At 38.7% G+C, this 24,550-nt stretch overlaps 1 protein-coding gene across 5 annotated transcripts; it reads left to right on the forward strand.

The window, feature by feature from the left end:
• The first annotated feature begins 1,807 nt into the window (after positions 1-1,807).
• Positions 1,808-17,762, forward strand: fahd2a (fumarylacetoacetate hydrolase domain containing 2A). 5 transcript variants are annotated; one of them, XM_073819505.1, is made up of 8 exons: positions 1,808-1,901; positions 2,778-3,040; positions 4,339-4,555; positions 4,798-4,857; positions 14,429-14,591; positions 14,708-14,816; positions 15,184-15,271; positions 16,632-17,762. In XM_073819505.1, exons 2-8 carry the CDS (start codon positions 2,778-2,780, stop codon positions 16,692-16,694), a joined length of 963 nt encoding a protein of 320 aa, XP_073675606.1. In that variant the 5' UTR covers positions 1,808-1,901; the 3' UTR covers positions 16,695-17,762. The 5 variants fall into 5 exon arrangements, with proteins under 5 accessions (XP_073675606.1, XP_073675604.1, XP_073675605.1 ...); XM_073819503.1 differs by having other exon boundaries at positions 1,833-2,016; XM_073819504.1 differs by having other exon boundaries at positions 1,833-2,016; positions 2,802-3,040.
• Positions 17,763-24,550: the final 6,788 nt, after the last annotated feature.

Below are 24,550 nucleotides of genomic sequence, written 5' to 3' on the forward strand. Positions count from 1 at the left end.
GTACATTTTTCCCTTAAATTCTTTATATTGGATTTGTGTATAAGTTTATAATTGTATTCAGCTGCATATTTAAGTAATATTTTTTATGGAATAACTAAAATGTCAGACATTTAATGTAATGTGGTCAACATTGGTTGATGCTGAAATCTGTAGTTGCTGCTTCACTTGCATGTGCTGCATTTCTTCCAACAAAAAAGGTATTTCTATAGCTTCCAGTTAATCTGCAATAAAGTAGGCAAACGCCACGTGATCTGCCATGTTTGAGGAAGCAACGAGATCCCCAACGTGTCCGACTTGACGGCTCCGTTTTCAGCTCCTCCCCGACTGCTTTCGGCTAATCTCGCCGATCGGTCTGCGCAGGGCAGCATGAGCTCGAACACACCTTGTAGTTTCGAGCCCTGAAATTAAATAAAATGCAAATTGAGGAATTCATATGTTCATGTAAATCAAACGTGCCTTTTTAATACGCATTTCAATGTTTTGAAACAAGCGAGTAGTTCCTTTAATACGTTCATGTCAGCAAACGGTCCTACAAAATAAACTACAAAATAAAACCGGAAGTCACCAGTGATGAGAATTCCGAATCATTTCTGCGAATCGGTTCTTTCGAGCAGTTAATTTCAAACTAGTTCAAAAACAAAACTTCGTTATTTCTTTATCGTCCCGATAGCCACACACACGACCGTTCCGTTTTATATTAGGTTTTATTACAATTAAACGAAGAGTGTTTTTTTAATTTCCTTGTGTTCCCATCTATATAATGTTCTCTATTATAGATCAGTGGTTCCCATTCAGTTTGTCGCGGACCTAAAGTTATGTTTAGCTCTAAGTCATTTCACTTATAGTAAATAATACTAAAATTATATTACATCGCTTGTTTTGTATGTCATTTTAATGAATGACGGTAAACAAACAGTTTACATTGTTTTTCTCCAAATCATCACTGTTACACCACCAGTCAAAAGTTTTTGAACCGTAATAGTTTTAATGTTTTTTTTTAAGAAATCTCTTCTGCTCACCAAGTTTTCTATTTGAATATATTTTAAAATATAATTTATTCCTGTGATTTCAAAGTTGATTTTTTTAGCATCGTTACAGTCACATGATCCTTCAGAAATCATGCAAATATTCTGATTTGCTGCTCAAAACATTATTATTATTATTATTAGGCCTATTATTATTATTAATGTATAGAAAGTTCAGAAGAACAGCACTGATCTGAACATTATAACATTACAAATGTCTTTATCATCACTTCTGATCAATTTAAAGCATCCTTGCTAAATAAAAGTAGGCTATTAATTTATATTATTTGCCAAAAAATAAATAAACAACATTCCAGACTCTAAGCTTTTGAATAGTGTAATGTATTACAAAAGCGTTTTATTTCGAATAAATGCTGATCTTTGGCTCTTTCTATTCATCCAAGAATCATGAAAAAATGTACTCAACTGTTTAAAATATCGATAATAATAATAATGTTTCTTGAGCAGCAAATCAGAATATTAGAATGATTTCTGAAGGATCATGTGACACTGAAGACTGGAGTAATGATGCTGAAGCTTTCCTCACAGGAAAATAAAATCAAATAGAAAAATAAATTCAAATATAAGTTATTTTAAACAGTAAAATATAAAAAAAAAAAATTACTGTACTTTCGATCAAATAAATGCAGACTTGGTGAGCAGAAGAGGCTTCTTTAAAATATATAAAAAAACTTTTGACTCTCATGAATCGTTCTGTCCAATTCCGCGAATCAGTTCAACCGATGCAATGAAAGATCCGACTCTTTCACGAATCCGAACATCGAGTCACATGACAGCGACGACAGTGAGTGTGAGCCGCTCGTATCAAAGTACAAAGATTGTGTACATTTACTCGGATAACAGTGAGATGTTGCAGTGAGTAACACAGTGAACCTCAGATAGAACATTTTTTATTTTTTTTTTTATTTAGCCTATTTAACTTTTTGTAACGTGCATGATCAAACTTGCTGTTTTTTTGCACCAAGATCAGGTAGGATTACCATACAGTACTGCAGGGAAACTAACCGCTTATCTGCACTGCCCTGCACGATATCTTATTTCTAGCGATAAACCTGTTGTCTTAAGCAATCAGTAATTTGACAGCTGCTGAATTTTTGTCTCATAATCAAAAAACCTGCTGAAGCTGGGGCTGGGCTGCTGTGATGCCTTTATCTGAAATAATGTTGCCTTCAGGTACACCTGCGGAATTCACAAGCATTCGTTAAATCAGAAACATATGGAAGGAGCCTAATTTTAAAAAATAATAATGAAATAATGAAAATTATTAATTTCTATCGCTTTTTATACATAGTATCAACATTGCTCCAACTCCACGTTTGTGGCTTTAAAAAAACTCGAATAAAGTGTGAAAGCTTGAGTCGAATTTAATTTTCGAATTTTGCTTTTTAATGCGTATGTATATACAGCAAAATTAAAATAACTTGCAGTCATTCGTTAGAATTCACTACAGACTTGCTTATCTCTATAGTAAGATTCTAGATGTATTATATACTATCCACGTCAAAGAACAGTGCTTCCGCAATGTTTTAAATCGACATGCCAATGTCACAATTCAGCAACTCGTGTCATTCTCTCACCAAAATATGACTTCGCTTGGTTATGTATGTGTTTGGAACTCTTATTTCCAACTCCACCTGAAGGGGGCGTTATTTCTCCTATCGTTTGTCCATTTCTCCCTTTCACTGCTTTATGTCTTTCCTTGTCTCTCTCTTTTCCTCTGTTTTCTAATAGATGAAATTTCTGGGTATCTCTCAGCTCAGTTTGAGGAGACTCAATGCCGTATTTTCTGTAGGCAGCGTCAGAGGCACCGCAAGCTCAGCCGCTATGAGACTCGTCCAGTTCTGCCACAGAGGAGGCGAAGGGGGCGTCAGAGTCGGGGTGGAGCAGGCAGAAGGTCAGGGGGTCATTGATCTGAAAGCCTTCGACCCCTCAATGCCTTCCACTATGAGAGAGCTCCTAGAAATAGGACAAAAGGGAATGGACTGCGCTAAGAGGTATTACCACACTGTAACACAAACACAGAAACTCAAAGAGAGCGTGTATTTTACAGTCAGCTGTCAAATAATAGACCTGTCATTTTGTCTAAATCTCATTTTTAAAAAATGCAGTTTATACATACAAAGACCTGAATACACCTTTACATTGATGAACATATTTGTAAATAAATATTAATTTGATATTTAACTGTTCCAATATCATAATAAAGAAAGAAAATCTTTAAAAATTTGAGGTCTTGAAACTCCACAGAAAACCTTGTAGTGAGAGCTTCTTTTCCTGCCTATTAAGGCAAGACACTGCAAGTGAATAGGGTAAAAAAAAAAAAAAAAAAAAAAAAAACTAATAGTTATCAAATTACTTACCCAGTTGATTGATTACAATTATAATTGCAAACATTTTTTATATTACAAGTTTTCTAAAATGTTAGGTTTAAATATGTAAATGAGGACTTATTTAGTGAAATATGTGCTAATTTGCAGACATCTCTAATACAAAAATCTAAACACTGGATGAAGTCAGTTTCAAAATTCTTGTTTAATTTTTTTGACATATTAGAGTCAAAAGTTTTTACACGGGATTTTCTCATTTCGTCATGACAATATTTTTGAACAGACAGGAAACACTATATTTTTTACCGTTTTTTGGGGGAATAAAATGTATAAAATCAAGCTAATTATATATGAACAAATCCCTCTGTACAAACCTTTAGGATATAATATGGAATAAAAATGTAATAAAAATGCTCAGCATAGGAGAAAAAACTCATTTCGAGAAAATGACCTTTAAAAATATGCATTGTAATTGAAATCTATTGACACAAATAGATAAAGTGCTATAAAAGAAGCACTTAACAGTGTTTTTTGGATGTTTTCTTTCCACTAGTCAGAAAAAACACTTTACGAAAAACCAAAAAGCCCAAAATCTCAAACTTGACAGGTGCATGAAAAAACAGCGTTTTTGCCTGCAGTGTCTCCCCTTAAAAAAAACATTCTGCGAAGTCATGTGGTGCAACCAACAGGAAGAAACATGCAGGCGGGAAAAAACAGAAAGGACTGCTGCAAGGTCACTCAAAATAACAGATAATTTAACACTTTTCATGACAAGGAAAGGATAGCTCAGGTTGCACCATGTCATGTGGAGCGACTTCCCAAAAATGTAGTATTTATAAGAAAAAACATACATTAGCTCATATAGGCATATTTTTAGTTACTATCAAAGATAAATTATAGGTAGAATGCTTCATGTTATAGAAAACTCCTCTTATTCATCTTATTCATCTTTCTCTCTCTCCCAGGGCTTTGTCCAGCGGTCAGAATGTAGTTGCGCGGTCAGATATCAGGTTGCTCTCCCCAGTGACCAGCCCAGAGAAGGTGGTGTGTGTTGGTATGAATTATAAAGACCACTGCCTAGAGCAAAACGCCCCGATTCCTAAAGAGCCCATCATATTCAGCAAGTTCCCCTCCAGTATCACTGGCCCTTATGATGACATCTTCCTCCCGGAGGAGAGTCAGGTGAGTTTTAAACTGACAGCTGGTGTCACTTTAATCCAAAATTGACACTTTATACTATAGAATAACTACACTATGAGACTGAACTCTTGTAACGTCAGTTGGAGTCACATGCAGATTTTTGTAATACATGTAGTTGTATCCAACATTAAAATAAGCTTATTTTATGTGAAACTGAATACTAAAAATTTTGCAAATGCAATCTATATTTTTACATTTTTACATTGTGCCGGCTCATTTTACAGGAAGTGGACTGGGAGGTAGAACTTGCCTTTGTGATTGGACGGAAAGGAAAGCATATTAAGGTAGTAAAAGAGTCTTTAATATCTCCATCTGCTGACATATGTATATTAAAATAGAAATGTTCTGTTAATTGATTGATAAGATTTACTGTTATAAACATTATGTGTGTAATTTCAGCAGCAATAGCAGAACGCAATCACATTTAAAGGGATAGTTCACACAATAATGAAAATTATGTCATTAATTACTCACCCTTATACTGTTCCAAACCCATAAGACCTTTATTCATCTTCAGATTACTTTGTCAATGTTTTTCACATCTTTCTGGGCCTTAAACGTGGGAGGACCCTTGCTGTCTATGGAGGGTCAGAAAGCTCTCAGATTTCATCACAAATATCTTAACTTGTGTTCCAAAGATGAACGAAAGTCTTACGTCAAAATTACGAGAATAAAGTCAAAGTGTTTCGTGAATAAAGTTGAAATGTTTCAAGAATAAAATCAAAATATTTTAAGAATTAAGTCAAAATTACGAGAATTAATTTGTAGTAATTGCGAGATTTAATGTTATAATATTCTGAGAGTATATTCTAGTCCGGATTGGTAGCACCAGGAGATATTCCAAAGTCTCAGCTGTGAGTTTAATAGTTAAATACAAACAAAATGTCTATTACAATAATGTGTTTTTTACACTCTTTCTTGTGGCGTGACAGATCACTGTATTCGCCTGACATGTGAATTAGTCATCTTTCCGATTACAGTGAGACATTTGTTTCATTAAGTTTTTTATTCCTTCTGATGTTTCTTCTTGTTAACGTTGTGCTATAGACTTCTAATAAAGGGGAAAAATAATTTATCATTTGTATTTCCTGATAAAACTGGCAGAATTTGAAAGCGGAGCAGCGTTATATTAAAAGCAACACAGCACAAAATGATTGCACACTGCAAATAATGAATGGAAGATGTTCAATATAATTTCCAATCATTTACTTTATTGTACCTAGAATAAAAAAAGCTTGTGAATAGTCACTTTAATACCTCAGAAAAGAAAACAATATAACTTAACGAGTTGGAGCCCACTTCAACCCTTAGAACGTTTTATTGTTGTTTTTAATTATTGTTGTTTTTAATACATGTGAGGAATGGAAGATTGGACACCATAGACATTTTTGCGGAGTAGGTGGTGGAATTTTCACAAAGAAAACTAAAGTATAAATTAATTAAACAAATGTTTCTTTGTAATCAAAAAGACGATTGATTCATATGAATACAGCGATCTGTCCCACCACATAAAAACACATTATTGCAAAACACACTGTTTGTATTTTGCTATAAAACAGACAGATTTTGAAAGCTGAGACTTTGTTTTATATTAAAAGTACCAAAAGCACAAAGCTTATTGCTATTATTGGGTGGCTGGCACACTATAAATAGGCCTAATGAATGCAATCAAAGACATGAAATGAAAATATTATTTCTAAGCATACTGTCTCTGCGAGCATAACACATGGTATGATTTCTGCTAATAATTCCACATATATTCAAATAAATTTTGGTGGCTTTATTCTTGAAACATTTCTATATTATTCTCACAATATTACGACTTTAATCTTGTAATTTTAGATTACATTTTTTTTAATGTGGCAGTAAAACGACAGTTTCTTTTTAAATTTTGTCTGAAGAAAAGATTTTTCAGACTATTTTCATATACCAGGTTTTACAGGGTTAAGTCAGTAAAGACTTAAAGTTATAGTTCACAAATGAAAATTCTGTCAATTACTCACACTGTTCTAAACCTAAGATCTTCGTTCGTTGTCAGAAAACAGAAGTAAGATATTTTTGATGAAATCTGCATTGTGGTTAGGGGTGTGAACCTACAGTGGTCTTACGGTTCGGTTCGATTACGATTATCATGTCATCGATTCGGTTCAATACAATATCTCGATGCATTGACGATGCATACTCATTTTTCAATTTTACTTCAAATATATACAATTGTGTTAATAAATACAAACAGTCAGGTATATGAACTGAAACTTTAATCTTACCGTCGCAAAGAAAACACACTTCTTAAATGTATCAAACAAAACTAAAATCTGGGCACAGAACACAACAGCAACATTTAGAATAAATACACAAATGTAAATACCTTGGCTTTGGTTTCGTTGTAGAGTTTGTAACGGGTGAAAATGTTGTGGCTCCTTTAAGAGCAGAGTTCCGTTCTGTGCACAGTCTGCAGCTATATGCCATGAGTACCAGGGTTGGGGTCAATTCAGGAATGAACTCAACAATTCCAATTCAAAGAAGGAAATGGAATTGGAATTGGAATTCAACAACAATTACAGGAAACAGAGTTGGAATTGAATTGGAATTACAGGAAGTGGAATTCAATTTAGGGAAATTCCACTGAATTCCATTTATTGCTGTTTCTGAGCATTTATTTGTGATTACATTTAGAGACATACATTTGAACTTTATTTATGATGCTTTACAAATACCATGTATTAAATAGAGTTGATCAAATGCAAGTAAATAAAAATGAGAACTGTACATTATGAATTAATAATTGAATGACAGTGGTGATAAGTTTGTGGATGTACTATACATTCAATATATGATTACCACATAATATATGTCTCAACTCACAAAAAAAATGAGTCATGTTCATTCATGTATTTCATTCACTTTTTATTGCATTGAATTATCATCATTTCATGAAATTTGGCATGTGAAATGATCATGCTTAACATTCTAAACATACAGTACTTTGTATTTCTTTTATATGTTTGTTGTTTATGTGATTTACAATATTTAATGTACTATAAACTATTAAGCAAATCAAGTCAAATTATTTTATTTAGCAACTCAAGTGGAATTTAGTGGAATTTATTTGAATTCAATTCTGTTTCCTGGCATTCCAATTCAATTCCAATTCCATTTCCTGTCAGCTGCATGCAATTCCAATTCCATTCCAGGAAGTGAATTGGAATTTACCATTCATTCTCAATTCAATTCATGAATGGCCCCAACCCTGATGAGTACCGCATGTGTGCGGGTGCGATGGTTTTACTTCTAATTTCTGTTGCTCATTTAAGTTGTCTTCTTTTAGCCTAATAAGTAACGCTGTTGCCAGGAGAATAAAGCTCAAGATGTGGAATGCGACCCATGTGCGGTTTGATTAATTTTCTGCTGCAACGTGAGTTAGGCGAGCTATCCCGACTCGGCACGTTACTGTCACGGGGGAAGTGAGACGAGAGACGAGCGGATCCATGTGCAAACTTTTATTATGAGGACGAGGCAAAAACATGGTCAAGCAGAGTCATAACGGGTACAAACAGACATAACAGATGGCAGGCACAAGGGAGGTCAATAGAACAGGCGTAAGTCCAATTAGGGGCGAAACAATGTCCGAGAGGGGCGATCCGAGAGAATGGTCCAAAACGATGCGAGCAATAATCCAAAAGGCGGGCGGCAGAGAAATGAGAAACAAAGACCAGGCAGGAAGGGAAAACCCGGGAAACTAGGAAACAACAAAACTACTAACAACATTCCAGGAAGTGTATAGGGAAGTCCGGGGCTTTATAGAGCGCCTGATTGGTCACGGGGCTGACGCAATCAGCGTGGTGGAAGATGGGAGATGCAGTCCAAAACGCAAAGCAACAGTCAGAGAGCACGAAAAGGTGAGAGCGACATCTGGTGGTGAGTAGTCCGCAAAGCACCGACCAGATTCGTGACATAGCCCCCCCCCCCCCCCCCAAGGAGCGGCTTCCAGACGCTCCAACGGAAAAAACAGAAAAAAACGTCCAGGGGAGCAGTGGGGGGGCCAGGAGACTTGAGGCCGAACCGGCTGGGCAAAGACCCTCCAGGACAGAGCCGGAGGCAGAGCAGGAGGATTGGGAGCCCTCCAGGGCGGAGCTGGAGGCGGAGCAGGAGGCTTGGGAGCCCTCCGGGGCGGAGCAGGAGGCTTAGGAACCCTCCAGGATGGAGCAGGAGGCGGAGCAGCCCTCCAGGGTGGAGCACGAGGTGGAACGGCCCTCTGGGGCGGAGCAGGAGGCTCTGGAGCCCTCCAGGCTGGAGCCGGAGGCAGAGCAGGAGGCTTGGGAGCCCTCTGGGGCGGAGTAGGAGGCTTAGGAACCCTCCAGGATGGAGCAGGAGACGGAGCAGCCCTCCAGGGTGGAGCACGAGGCGGAACGGCCCTCCGGGGCGGAGCAGGAGGCGGAGCGGCCCTCCGGGGCGGAGCAGGAGGCTCGGGAGCCCTCCAGGGCGGAGCAGGAGGCTTGGGAGCCCTCCGGGGCGTAGTAGGAAGCTCAGGAAGCCCAGGAACCTTCCAGGGTGGAGCAGGAACCTGCGTGACGGTCGGGGACCTGGGGAAAGCAGAGACAGAGGAGGCTGACAGAATAAGGGGAAAAGCAGAGGGTTTATAGAGGAACGCCGCCTCCATGGGAGGATCTACAGCCCAGGCTGACACCTCTGGAGGCATTGGCGCAGCTTCTTCGACGGAGGGGAGCTCTGGAGCAGGCTTGTGACCAGACGGGAGCTCTGGGGCAGGCTTGAGACCAGACAGAGACTCTGAAGCAGGCTTGAGAACAGACGTATCCTCAGGAGTACAGTGAGCAGCCCACACACACCAAATGGCAACCGCCATTAAAGGAAGGGCAGCAGCGGGAGGTTGTGGTGGGTCCAGTACGCTGGTTATCATGATAGGCCGTGAACTGGGAATGTCTGACGAGATGTGACTTGACTTGTGAAGATCAGCGAGGGCTTGACTAGGCTGAACAGGAACAACAGCTGTGACTTGACTTGGCTGTGTAAAGCAAACAGCTGTGACTTGACTTGACTGTGTAGAGACAACGGCTGTGATTTGACTTGACTGAACAGGAACAACAGCTGTGACTTCACTTGACTGTGCAGAGACAACCGCTGTGATTTGACTTGACTGTGTAGAGACAACAGCTGTGACTTGACTTGACTGTGCAGAGACAACAGCTGTGACTTGACTTGACTGAGCAGGAACAACAGCTGTGACTTGACTTGACTGAACAGGAACAACAGCTGTGACTTGACTTGACTGTGCAGAGACAACAGCTGTGACTTGACTTGACTGTGCAGAGACAACAGCTGTGACTTGACTTGACTGAGCAGGAACAACAGCTGTGACTTGACTTGACTGAACAGGAACAACAGCTGTGACTTGACTTGACTGTGCAGAGACATCCGCTGTGATTTGACTTGACTGTGTAGAGACAACAGCTGTGACTTGACTTGACTGAACAGGAACAACAGCTGTGACTTGACTTGACTGAGCAGGAACAACAGCTGTGACTTGACTTGACTGAACAGGAACAACAGCTGTGACTTGACTTGACTGAACAAGAACAACAGCTGTGACTTGACTTGACTGTGCAGAGACAACAGCTGTGACTTGACTTGACTGTGCAGAGACAACAGCTGTGACTTGACTTGACTGAGCAGGAACAACAGCTGTGACTTGACTTGACTGAACAGGAACAACAGCTGTGACTTGACTTGACTGTGCAGAGACAACCGCTGTGATTTGACTTGACTGTGTAGAGACAACAGCTGTGACTTGACTTGACTGAACAGGAACAACAGCTGTGACTTGACTTGACTGAGCAGGAACAACAGCTGTGACTTGACTTGACTGAACAGGAACAACAGCTGTGACTTGACTTGACTGAACAGGAACAACAGCTGTGACTTGACTTGACTGTGCTGAGACAACAGCTGTGACTCGATTTGACTCGGAAACGATGGCTGTGATTTTGCTCGATTTAGAAATGACAACCTTGACGTTGCTTGACTTGGAAGCTTGACTTGACTCAGGGAACTCAGCAGCAATTTGACTTAACTCATGAAGATCTACTCAGGCTTGGTTTGGCTCGTGGAGCACAGCAGCTGTGTCTTGGCTTGACTCCGCTGCTGGGCTAGACTTGGAAGTTTGACTTGACCCTGGAGCTGGACTTGACTCAGAAGATGCATCAATAGCTTGACTTGGTTCAGCAGCTTGACTTGGCTCACCGAGATCTGCTGTAACCTGGCTGGGTTCACGAAGATCAGCTTTGGCTTGGCTTAGTTCAGGAACAACAGCTGTAACGTGACCTAATTCAGGAACTATAGCTGTAACATGACTTGGTTTGGGAACAATAGCAGTAATGTGACTTGGCTCATGGGAAACAGCAGTGTCTTGGAGTACAATTTTAGCTGTCCGTACAGTTATGAGTGGTAAATCCCATACGTGGGCCATCATGTGAAACGGCTGTGGTATGGCGGCCATCTTGTGAAGCGGTACTGCCATCTTGACAGTACACGGTTCAGGAAAAACAGCTGTAACTTGACTTGAACTAGGAGTGACAGTTTTAACTTGACTTGCCTTAGGAAATGCAGCCGCAACTTGACTTGGCTCTTGTATGGCAGCTGTGACGTGATGGAGCCCCGCTTTAGTCGCCATCTTGCAAACGGGCTCCACCGTCGCCGCCATCTTGTGCACGGGCTCAGCTGACTCCATCATAGCATGGGCACGCTCCGACCCGGCCGCCATCTCACGAGCGATCCAGGCAGCAAACGTGTCAGCGGCATCGTGCTCCGGTAAGACCGCCAATTTGCGAGCACGGTGTGCGACCGTCACTACCGCGTTGCCGCGTTCCTTCTCCACAACCCCCACGGTGCACGGCGATCCCACGCACATCAATGCAAAGTTTAAAAATGCGGCTAAGGATGAGCGCGGAGCCTCACGTCTCAACCTAGCTTTTAGTGGCTCATTAACGCCATTGGAAAACAGTTCAATAACGATACAGTCCGGGAGGGTTGAATAATTAGCAATGGCCAAAAACTCACGGATGTATTGCTCGAGTGAACATTGTCCTTGTTTGATTCTGCATAGGGTTCTGTCGGTGTCCATATCGGAAGAGTGTCCGGGGGTGAAGCTGCTGGATCCTGTTGGGCTGGAATGTTCTGTCACGGGGGAAGTGAGACGAGAGACGAGCGGATCCATGTGCAAACTTTTATTATGAGGACGAGGCAAAAACATGGTCAAGCAGAGTCATAACGGGTACAAACAGACATAACAGATGGCAGGCACAAGGGAGGTCAATAGAACAGGCGTAAGTCCAATCAGGGGCGAAACAATGTCCGAGAGGGGCGATCCGAGAGAATGGTCCAAAACGATGCGAGCAATAATCCAAAAGGCGGGCGGCAGAGAAACGAGAAACAAAGACCAGGCAGGAAGGGAAAACTCGGGAAACTAGGAAACAACAAAACTACTAACAACATTCCAGGAAGTGTATAGGGAAGTCCGGGGCTTTATAGAGCGCCTGATTGGTCACGGGGCTGACGCAATCAGCGTGGTGGAAGATGGGAGATGCAGTCCAAAACGCAAAGCAACAGTCAGAGAGCACGAAAAGGTGAGAGCGACATCTGGTGGTGAGTAGTCCGCAAAGCACCGACCAGATTCGTGACAGTTACAAGTTCCGGCATAATCTTTTCTGAAAAGTGTCTGCATGAGGGAAGCTTATATCACGGCTCCAGTGTATTTAACAGGTGGCGAAACCCGGGGTTTTCCACCACAGAAAAGGGCCGTATATCTTTTGCTATAAAAGCTGCCGCTATTGTCATTTTAAACGCGAAAAACTAAACTGAATACGACTTCAACCGAGAGGTACCACTCAGATCTTATTTAATTGAAACGAGGGAACGAATAGAGTCCTGCACGAGCCCAGCCTGAGACTCTCAGACCCGAGCCCCGTCCTTGTCCGACAATTTATCAGAACAGAGTTCGTGCAGCAATTAAAATAGTTCAGTTTTGGAATCTAATGGCAAAGTGGCTAGATTTTGTTTTGTTTCCTTTTTAAGTTAATTTAGAAATAAGTTTGAAACATTTTATATTTGTTAAATTCAAGCTTTTGCCTTTTTAAAGTAATGACCTAACGAACAAGCGGCTAGCGGCAATGAGTTGAGCATGTTTGATAAATTTAGCCTTCTCAAACACGACTTGCATTAAATAAAATCTATGGACATAAAACACTTGATGCATTTCAAAATATTAATGTAAACATTTAACCTAGATAAATGTGCGCAGTTAAAGCATATCCAATCGTTTGTGCGGAGAGTGAAAGCGAAAGCAGGCTTTGCAGCTGACATGGAAGATCAAACGCGATCACTTGCATTTTTTTCTTAATAACAGTGGAAACCTAAAATACACCATGTTTGTTGATAAAGGTAAGAGTTCTACATCATTCAAAACTGCAAAAGGTCTACTATTATTATTTATGTGCACTCACAATATCAACAAAACGTTATATTTGTGTAAAACGGTGCTAAGCCAGATAGACGCGCTCAGTGCTTTTAGCCAGTCTTTTCAACCAAATAAAAATAATGTTTCAGTCTTTTAAATGAATTACTAACAAAAAAAGACATTTGTTAAATACACACTGATGTTTGTTAGTTTGTTAAATGCACCAGTGTGTAAAGAAAGTGGTAATCCTTTCAGTTGTTTTATTCATATAGAGTACTCCCCTCGTTAGCCCAACCCCCCTTCCCGGAAAATCATACAAGCCCCCTGGGTCGCGTGTTCTGGCACCGGTGTCATGGGAAATCCAGTCCCCACCCGGAATCGGGTCTCCATTAGGACCCAGAGTGATCTTATTGGTTCAATTGACTACTAATGGGTATTATTTTTAGCGCCTGATTACAATTCCTGCAAAATCACATTATATTTTATATAGTTAGAAATACGTTATAATGACCATTAATGTGTTTTAAATTGCATAGTAGAATTATGTTTTTAAAACATAAAAGAACAGCGTTTTACACTAATAGTGAATTATTCTCGTTTTCTGAATATACATTGACAATTAAAACCACCTAAAAATTGATTTACTTGTGCATTATTTATCAGACTTTATAGTGCTATATAGCATTTACATGAGGTTTTTTTTTTCATAAAGAAATTATTGTGGTTAATTACAAATTTATACGTTATTAAACTACTTTTTATAGTATAATTACATAATTGTAATAGATGTATTATATTTATGTTGGTTTTTATGAAAATATAAAACATTTTTGATCAGGTATTACCGTCGGGATCCTATAGGAGACCCGATTCCGGGGCGGACTCGATTTCTCACTACACCGGGACTGAGTCCGTAATAATCGGTTATGGTCTATTACTGAACCGATACTGAATCGTCCTTGTCTGCATCGCGATGCATCGTAAAAACGATTAATTTTTACACCCCTAATTGTCGTACTGTCATGAAAGTGCTTTGAAGACTGACACAGAATAGAAGAAAGTGTTGAATAAAGTAATTATTTTTGTTTTCTTTGCTCACAAACAGTATTCTCGTAGTTTCATAAAATTAACGTTGAACCACTGACATGGACTATTTTAACGATGTCCTTACAAGCTTTCTGGGCCTTAAATGTAGCAGTTGCACTGCTGTTTATGCAGGGTTAGAAAGCTCTCAGATTTAATCAAAAATTAAAATAAAATCTTAATTTGTGTTCAGAAGCTGAACTAAGGTTTTATGGGTTTGGAATTCAGCATCCTAAAAGCAGGACATTTCTTATGCCATCCTTGCTAACATTCCCACAAATACATTTGTCTATTTGTCTCAGGAAGAGGAGGCCCTTTCCTACGTTGCAGGTTTCACTGTAGCGAATGACGTGAGTGCTCGTGATTGGCAGATGAAGCGCAATGGAAAGCAGTGGTTGCTGGGAAAAACATTTGACACGTTTTGTCCACTTGGGCCAGCGCTGGTTACCACCGCAGCAATTAAAGGTACTCAAAATGAAAAATACAAAAATGTGACAAAAATAAGACAGATGTCATTTTAAAGAATTGATTCTAGTGATATTTCTGTTTACAAATCAAATTGGTTATTCTTGTTCAAACAGATGTGCATAACCTGGGTATCCGCTGTCTGGTGAATGGGGCCACTGTTCAGGACAGTAACACCAATCAAATGATCTTTCAAACTGAGAAGCTAATTGCCTGGGTTTCACAGTAAGCAAATAAAAAAAGTCACCTTTTTCTGAATAAATAAGCTTTCCATTAATGTATGGTTTGTTAGGATATGACAATATTTGAGTGAGATACAACTATTTGAAAATTTGAAATCTGAGGGTGCAAAAAATCTAAATATTGAGAAAATCAAAGATTAAGTTTTGATATATTTACAGTAGGAAATTTACAAAATATCTTCATGGAACATGATCTTTACTTAATATCCTAATGATTTTTGGCTAATTTTCACCCATTGCTACAAATATACCTGTGCTACTTAAGACTGGTTTTGTGGTCCAGAGTCACATGTATATAATTTTATATCTAACTTTTCATCTGGACTTCTCAAATTGGTGTTTTTCTGCAGGTTTGTGACACTTTGTCCCGGTGATGTGTTTCTGACCGGAACGCCTCCAGGTGTGGGGGTGTTCAGAAATCCACCTGTGTTTCTAAAGGTGAGCTCTTCTATAGGAAAAAAATCAATGTATATTTCAGCATTGCTGGGTTAGCGTCACAACCCACAATCACTGCACCTGGCAGGCTGTTAGCACCCGCTTAAAGCCTTTCCTGAAACCTTGTTTTGATACGCAGATAAAGTCTGACTGATTCCCTTTTGTTCAAACAGTCAGAAAAGTGTGACTGACACGGACACAATGAGAACAGCTGAAACACAAAACAACACGAGACCAGCTGTAATGGTCTTACTGACGCCGTCGTGATGTCAGTTTTCACACGAAACTGAAGTTTCAAAAGAAAAGAGACATTTAACAAGCACTAGATTTAGTATTTAAGCTTTCTAATTGGCATTGACAGGACTGACAGCCATTCAAAGCTGATATACAGAGGAAAGATGCAATTACGGACTTACCACTTCAGCTGTTCTTCCAGGTTCTACCAGTTGTCCATAGTCACTCACACACTTGTCAAGAAAACCTCTTCATAGTGAATAATTCTTCATATCTAAAACCATCTTCTTCATATCTCTGATGAGATATGATGAACTACAAACAAACACAATCAGTTTTTGACATTAAATTTCCTGCAAAATCCATCTTGATAGTTCTAAATGATAAATAGTAGAGATTTATAAACATGCATTTAGGTAAAAACATGGTTTGGAAGATTTTTTCTGTGCACTCTTCAAACTTTTTAAAAAAAAAAGCTTTACAGCTTTAATAATAATAATAAAAATAATTATAATGATGGTAATTAAAGCAACTCATCAGATCTTGAGAACAGCAGCTGTTTGTTAAATCAAAAACCTTGGTTCTTCGTTCACGCAAACGGTGATCTTCATTCAGCGTGCGGCAGACGTGCCCAGGAGAAAAGCAGCCGCATGTCATTTGCACCAAATATAAGCTTGTTAGAAAATAACTTCCATCAATCCTGTGTGATTATGAATGCAATTTACACAACAAAAAAAGTGTTAGTTCCTTTAGAAACTGTTGCATTTTGACTCATGAGTGGCTTAAAAAATCACATTTAAATGTATCTAGTCTACCGAGTATTACAAACAAACAAGCCCTACTGGGTAAAACACATCTTTAGATAGTTTGAGCTGTTAACAGAAAATCTACCTCCTCAAAAATGATATTACTGTATAAGATATATTAAATCAAAGTCCCAGTATATATAACCAGTTTGTTTTTTGTGTAAAAAAGCAGCCAATTTCCTATAAAATAATTCTCAAGAGTAGAGCAGTAAAAATATGTTATTTGCAGTAGATATTCTTTTAACATTTTGTATTATATTATATTATTGTATTTACTGAAGGTCAGCATATTGTAATGAAGTCATTTTAACGCTGTGTTTCAGAGGGGAGATGTTGTGGAGTGTCAGATTGATGAGATCGGATCGATACGGAACACAGTCGTGTAACTGGAAGGATCTTCTACATTGATTGAAGTGCCACTACTACATTTCAGATGATTTCTTATTGACATTATAAAACATGGATTTATTTTTTAAATGATGAAAATAAACATTATGATCTGGGCCACTTTTAAAAGAAAAACTGTTATAATGCAGCCTTTTGTTCTCATTAACAATGTGTTAGTGAGTGTCCAAATAATGCCCAGGTTTCCAGTAGAGGGCATTACTGACCTATGTACGTTAGCTTTCAGTATTTCTTGTCCTTTTTCTCAGCTTGAGATAAATAGGCTTGGTTCCCAGAAACAAATTTATTTTCATTCGAAATAAGACGACTATTCAATATGCAGGATTCTGATTCTTACATCAGGAAAAATCATTAAAATTAACCAAAACCATAAAAAGTCTTAAAGGCCCAGTTCACCCAAAAATGAAAATTTTAGCCCATGATTTACTCACCCTCAAGCCATCCTAGGAGTATATGACTTTCTTCTTTCAGATTAATACAATTGGAGTTATATTAAAAAATATCCTGGCTTTTCCAAGATTTAAAATGGCATTGAATGGGTGTTGAGATTTTGAAGCCTAAAAAAAGTGCATCCATTCATCATATAAAGTACTCCACATGGCTCCGGGGTATTAATAAAGGCTTCCTGTAGTGAATTTTTCTAAGAAAGATATACATATTTAAAACATTTTAAACAGTTTTCTCTAGCTTGCGCTAACTATTGCACACGCAAGCCATTTTGCATGTGGCGGTGAGAAATGACAAACAAAGAAATTACACAGAAATGAAAAAACAAGTATTTGTAAAGAAAAATGTCAAAGCATTTCGATATAAGCCAAGATAAAATTGGATTTCCTTTGCTAAAGTAGGGAAACTTTGCTTACTTTGCTTCTCTAAACAAATGGTGGTTCTTGTGAGACTAGCATATTCTCAGTGGCACATGCGCTACATATACGCAGGTATATGCAGTATTCATACCCCTTCATTTTTATCTACATACACCATAAAGGCAAAGCAAAACAGGTTTTTAACATCTTGTCAAACTTATTAAGAATAAAAAACCTAAATGATTTCTTTGCATGAGTATTCATACCCTTATCGGGACAGTTGAAATTTAGCTCAGGAGCATTCAGATTGCTTATAGATGTCACTACACATCGAGTGAAGTTAACCTGTGGCAAATTCAGTTGAATCGGTATGATTTGGAAAGGCACACATATTAATAAAAGGTCTAACAGCTGAAAATGCATATCAAAGCAAAAACCAAGCCCTGAGGTCAAAAAACTGCTCATAGATCTCAGAAACAGGACTGCATTGAGAGACACACCTGGGGAAGAGTTTAGAAAAAATTCTGCTGCATTGAAGGTTCACAGAAGCATGCAGTCTCTGTTAACCTGAATGAAAGAAGTTCGAAACAACCATGACCTGACCTTCTTGCCAAACTGAACAATTGATGGAGGTTAGAGTGGTGACCAAGAAGCTGATGGTCAGTCTAGCTGAGCACCATGATCACATATGCAGATGAAAGAAACTTACAGAAGGACAAACATCACTGCAACACACACCGATCTGGGCTTTATGGCGGTGTGGCAAGACTCGATACTCTCCTCAGTGAAGACACATGAAAACACACTTGGAATTAGCAAAAAAAGCACCTAAAAGACCCTCAGATTGTGAAAAACAAGATTCTGTGATCTGATGAACCTCAATTCCAATCATCATGTTTGAAGGAAACCAGGCACTGCTCATAACCCAAAGAGTACCATCCCCAAAGTAAAGTGTGCTGGAAGCAACCTCATGCTTTGGGGTTTTTTTTTTTTGAACGGCAGGGACTAAGGGATTCATCAGAGTAAAAAGAAAGCTCAAAGCACCAAAATATTCAGATAACCTTAAAGAAAACCCAGTACAGAGCATTCAGAACCTCAAACTGGGCAGAAGGTTCACCTTACAACAGGACAATGACCCTAAGCACACAGCAAGAGTGGCTTATAGACAACTGTGAATGGCACAAACAGAGTCTGAGCTTGAACCTAATCAAATATTTCAGGAGAAACCTGAAAATGTCTGCTAGACCCCGTCTAAGCTGACAGAGCTTGAGAGGTGAAGAGGTGAGATGAAGAATGGCAGATAATTGCCAAATGCTGATGTGCAAACCTTGCTGCATCATACACAAAAAGACTTAAGGCTGTAAAGGTGCTTCAGCTAAGTACTTAGTTTAGGTAGTACTATACTTACAAATACTATACTAACCTAATTGCATAAGGTACACTTATACAATTTCCCTTTTCAGTTTTTATTTTAAATAAAGTATAACAATTTAGGTTTTGCTTTTTCACTGTGGTGTATGGAGTGTAGATTGATGTGGAAAAAAGGTCATTTAAAACTGTTTAACATAAGGCAGCAACATAACAAAATGTAATTTTATTACAAAAATGCACCAATTCGCTACAGGAGGCCTTTATTCACCACCTGAGCCAGGTGATAAGACTTTTTTTATGGATGGAAGTGCTTTATTGGACTTATTTTAGACTGTTGAACAAAAACACCCACTCACTTCTATTATAAAGCTTGGAAAAGTCAGGACATTTTTTTAATATAACTCCAGTTGGATTCGTCTGAAAGAAGAAAGTCATATACACCTAGGTTGCCTTAAGGCTGAGTAAATCATGGGCTAACTTTCATTTTTGGAAGAACTAACTCTTTAAAGTTGGTCAAGAGGTGTGGGGACCTTGAGTTTAATCCAATAAATGCAGGAAATGTAACTTTTTTCAAAGTATCTTCAAGTTGTGATGAAAAACAACCATAAAACTTGGATCCATTGATTGGATTTTGAGATGTGGGCGTTGCACTCCAAAACGAATGTGAGATTCCAGTGGGGAATGCTAGAAAAGAGCAGGGTTGAAAGGTATAGTTTACCCAAAAATGAATATTACCCAATGATTTACTCACCCTCAAGCCATCCTAGGTGTATATGACTTCTGTTCTTATAGACAAATACAATCAGAGTTATATTAAAAAATATCTTGGCTCTTCCAGGCATCCATCCATCATAAAAAGTGCTCCACACAGCTCCGGGGGGGTTAATAAAGGCCTTCTGAAGTGAATCGACGAGTTTGTGTAAGAAAAATATCCATATTTAAAACTTTATAAACCATAATCTCTAGCTTCTGCTAACCGTTGTATGCATGTTCAATTCATGATTGGTGTTTTGTTTTGCTCTCTCCTTTGCACTTCTGCATTCGTCACTATGTTCGCTTACATCCTACGTCATCTGCCACTCTCTTGTGAACTCTTGTCAGATTATAAAGTTTTAAATATGGATGTTTTTCTTACACAAATGCATCAATTTACTGCAGAAAGCCTTTAATAACCCTGCAGAGCCATGTGGAGCACTTTTTATGATGGACGGATGCACTTTATTAGACTTCAAAATCTCAACACCCATTCACTGCCATTATAAAGCTTGGAAGAGCCAGGACATTTTTTAATATAACTCTGATTGTATTTGTCTATAAGAAGAGAAGTCATATACACCTAGGATGGCTTGAGGGTGACTAATTCATGGGGTAATTTTCATTTTTGGGTGAACTATCTCTTTAAGCAGACTAAATGATTGGAGAAGTTTGGTGTTTGTCACCAGAGAGAAGTCTGTCGCTTTACTAGAAGATTGAGTTTCGACATTTTGATGAAATGAATCAATAAAGAAAACATGGATGAATTGTTCCCATAAAGATCTATAAGATGCATTCACAAAATAGATTACCTTAAAACATTTAATACACGTAGGAATGAAAGTGATTTTAAAGACAAGCGTTAATCAAGTGAAGCGGCCAACTGTTGTTTCTCAGCCCATCTTGTTTCTTGTTAATCACCCTATTCTTTTCTCATCTCCAGCTTTCACGCTCTTCTAAAGGCATGTGTGATAATTAATAGCTGTGTGTGTGTGGCGAGTCTGTGGGTCGATTGTCTGGGTGGCTCTAGAGAGCTTGTTCAGCAGTTTTACAGTACAAGTCTTTTTGTGTTTCAGGCGAACACGGTCAAGGCCACTCACTCGTGTGTTGCTCAGTATTAAGATACACAAGAATGATTGTTGTGTGTAAATGCACATTTACTCAGGAACTGTTCTCATGTTACATGGACGGATGTTTATATATGAGATTGTCAAACGATGGGTGTATATATAGAGCCACAGTCATTTCCAGTGAGCAATAGCGCAGTGTCTGTGTCTCTGTAGCATCCATCAGCATTATTACCCATCAATACTGCATTTAGTGGAAACCTCCTGAAACAAAACTGGACCACTGCAATCACTGATTCTTGAGACAGAGGAATTGTTTTGGATTGATCTGTTCAGAGATGCTCATTTACATTTTAGCGTAAAAATGTTTTTCTTCTCTTTTTTTCAATGTAAGCTAAATGTTACCCATCATATCAAATGTATTGCATACTCTAATGTCAAATATCTATAATATTTAAAAATCGAGCAGTGAAACAGAATTTAGATTACAAGATGGTTTTCAAAAGCTTGTTTTTTAATCTTGGAGTGTTCAATTGACAATTATCTTTATCATCACATGATCTGAAAACTGAGGCATATTATCTAAAAATTTGTGATTTAGAAGTTTTCCTCTCACAAGTTACCTTTAATATTTAAAAACACTGTAAATCTGACCTGAGCAGGTGAGGAAATAAGAAGGTAAGAATGTGAATTTGACATTGCTTTTAGAATGTTTTTTGATTAAAAAGCTGATTTTAATTTTGTTTTCATAAACATCTTACACAGTGATTGATCTATGGGTTTTTTTTAGTGAAAATTATTATTAATTTTTTTTTTTTATAGACCTTTTTCCTGAGTAAACGATGAGCGCCGCCATTACGAATTCTAACGTCAGATTGAATGCTTTTCTGTTCCGGTTTCCATAGGAACCCATTCAAATAGCGTCCATGTGTTTTTAATGTAGCTACCTTCCGCTGCTTCGTGTCATCTACACACATTAAAGTGAGGCACTGACAAATGACGGTCATTGCGACATTGCCAAGTGATGGCGCTATGGAGCCATGTGCTTTTTAAAAACATTTTAATAGGTTTAACATTAGTTTATTAGCTCGGAATATACTCTAATTTGACTAGAAACAATGCAGACCGGAAATGCAAAGCATTCTTTCAGTTAAGAGACGGACTTACTTCCGTGTTCAGGAAAAAGGTCTATAAACATCACTGTGAATGAACGTGCGTTTATGAACGTGGCTGTGAAACAGCGCCGGCGCTCCGCACACGCACACCACGCACTGCGCATAGGGCACCAAGTGCCTCGAGGGGCACCAAAAAATGTGGGTCGTGAAAAATCATCACAACAGGCTACTAGTATAAATAACAAATAAAATATGTCTAAAGCATGTTGATATACAAAAGCAAGTTCAGGTATAAAACAATGTTAATTTCAACATTAAACTAATATAAAAGTGTTTATATTCACCGCCTGTGTTTTATCCTATTGGTAATTACTGTAAAATAAACGCTAAAACAATTGTGTTTTCTGAGTCTAGCAAGGATGAAGTTGCCGATGGCCATTTCCTCTTTGGACGCGCCTTTAGAGAAAAATTAACCTTTACAGACTACATAATGAAATAGTTTTTGTTTCTGATTTGTTCTATTTCGTTAAGTAATAATTTAAAGCTTTCTATAAATACATGTATCTTGTCTGTGAGTTTTGCTGAGTTTTGCTGAGAAGAACTCCTGTTGAGATGACATGTTTGTTTTCAACGTTTCAAGCACGGTTTGCAACGTTTTGTTGATATTGTAAGTGCACACAAATAAAAGTAGACCCTTTACAGTTCCGAATAATGTATTACTCATACCTTTATGAGCAAAAATGACGGAATATTTTAAATTGTTTCCACTGCAAAAATGCAAGTGATTGCGCTGGCGCCTCCATGTCCTGCAAAGCGGCTCTCCGTACAAACGATTGCATTTGTGCCTAATACCTCACATTTATATTATTTTAACGTTGAAATTAGCATTGTTTTATACTTTAACTCTTTTAGGCCTAGATCTATATTTATTTTAGGCAAGTCGTGATTATCTGAGAAGGCAAAATTGATCAAACACAATATGATCAACTCATTCTCTGCCGCTGCCGCTTGGTCGTTACTTTAAAAATCAAAAACTTATATTTAACGAACAAAAAATGCTCCAAACGTTTTTTTCTAAATTAACTTAATAAAAATGAAACAAAATATAATCACTTTGCGTTACATACAAAACTGGACTATTTTAATGGCTGAAACAATAGTGCAGGGCTCTTATGTGTGTGGCTCACCGTAAATAATACTAATAATTGTAATTATTATCATTATTATTTTAATTTGTAGACTAAATAAATGGGTGCACTTAAGATAGTAAACTGTTTATAATGAATGCTTTATTTTTAAATAACCTTTTACAGCTTTGGAAATATGTTATACTATTCATTCTTAACACGTAGACGAATTTTGGAGATTTTATTATAAGCTTTTCACCCAGAGTTAGATGCATGCTTCACTGTTAATGTTATTATTAAATAAGGCCTCTTATTACATTGCATTCAGTTTGAGAGCAAAGGAATGACAACATAACCTGTAAATTGTTTGTTGTGTATTGCTTTTTACCTTTTCATTTTGTACAAAATTCAGGCGATTTTATATTTTGAAAAATAAGGCAAAGCCGTTTGAACCGCGCTCTTTAATTATTATTTTATTTTAGTGCGTTAAAGTCATAGACTGTAAAATAACAGGGGGGGGGGCATGTGGTATATTGCGCCCCCGCTCTGCATATTTTGCATGTCTCTCTTAGTTAACACACCTGATTCAGCTAACCCGCTTGTTAGAAGTAAGCTCCGTGAATGAACTGTGTTCCGATTGACATGGTCCCTGCACAGTGTTCATTGCTCTCTACTCCCTGAGCAGTGGAAATCCGTTGACGTACTACACTTTCATTCATTCACATAATTTGCGCTGTGCCTCCGCATACAGCCTCTTCACACACTAATAGTTCGAAGCCAGCATATATGTTCCATTTGAAGGTAATTAAAACGTGCGCGACGTGAATTTAATTTGTGTTTATTTACAGATGCATTTATGTCAGACTTCTCTAGTAAGTTTCATGTGTGTATGAAGACGCTGTATGCGGTTGTCATGACTCTGGGTTGCGAGCTTTTTCCTCCTCCTCCGGAGGTCGCTGTTTCCCTTCCTCCCGCACTTCACTCCCCTGATTGTACACACTTGTCTTGTGATCATGACACTCGTTTCACCCACAGCTGTTCACAATTATCATGGACTATAAAGTTTCTCATCTCCTACTCCTCATCCTGGCTGCATTGTCTTCTCATGTCATGTCTTGTTGTGCTCGTGTTTCAGTTCTGTTTATTTTGTAATTCCAGTCGTGTTTGTGCCGTGTTGGCCTTTTGTTTGTGTTCTGTTTAATTAATAAACTCCTCACCTGCATTTGGACCCTGACCTCATCTCTGATCCGTGACAGAATGCAGCCAGCACTTATGGGTCCAGCGGGGAGATTTTTTTTTTGAGGCGGCTGTGCCCGATCCGATGGTGGCCGTTCACGTTCATCTGGCGGCGATGGACGCTTACGAAGCGGTGGCTGCGCAGGAGCGCATCTGCTTTATGGCGGTGGCGCCAAAACGCGCTCACGGGACTTCCAAAGCGGCGGCATCCGCTCACGATGTTCCCGAGGAGGCGGCGATCCCTCACTCTGTTCCTGAAGCGGCGGCGACCGCTCACTCTGTTCCTGATGCGGCGGCGACCGCTCACTCTGTTTCCGAAGCGGCGGTGACCGCTCACCCTGTTCCTGATGCGGCGGCGACCG

The sequence above is a fragment of the Garra rufa genome, chromosome 15 (assembly GCF_049309525.1).
Source record: "Garra rufa chromosome 15, GarRuf1.0, whole genome shotgun sequence".
In the NCBI taxonomy this organism is placed as follows: Eukaryota; Metazoa; Chordata; class Actinopteri; order Cypriniformes; family Cyprinidae; genus Garra; species Garra rufa.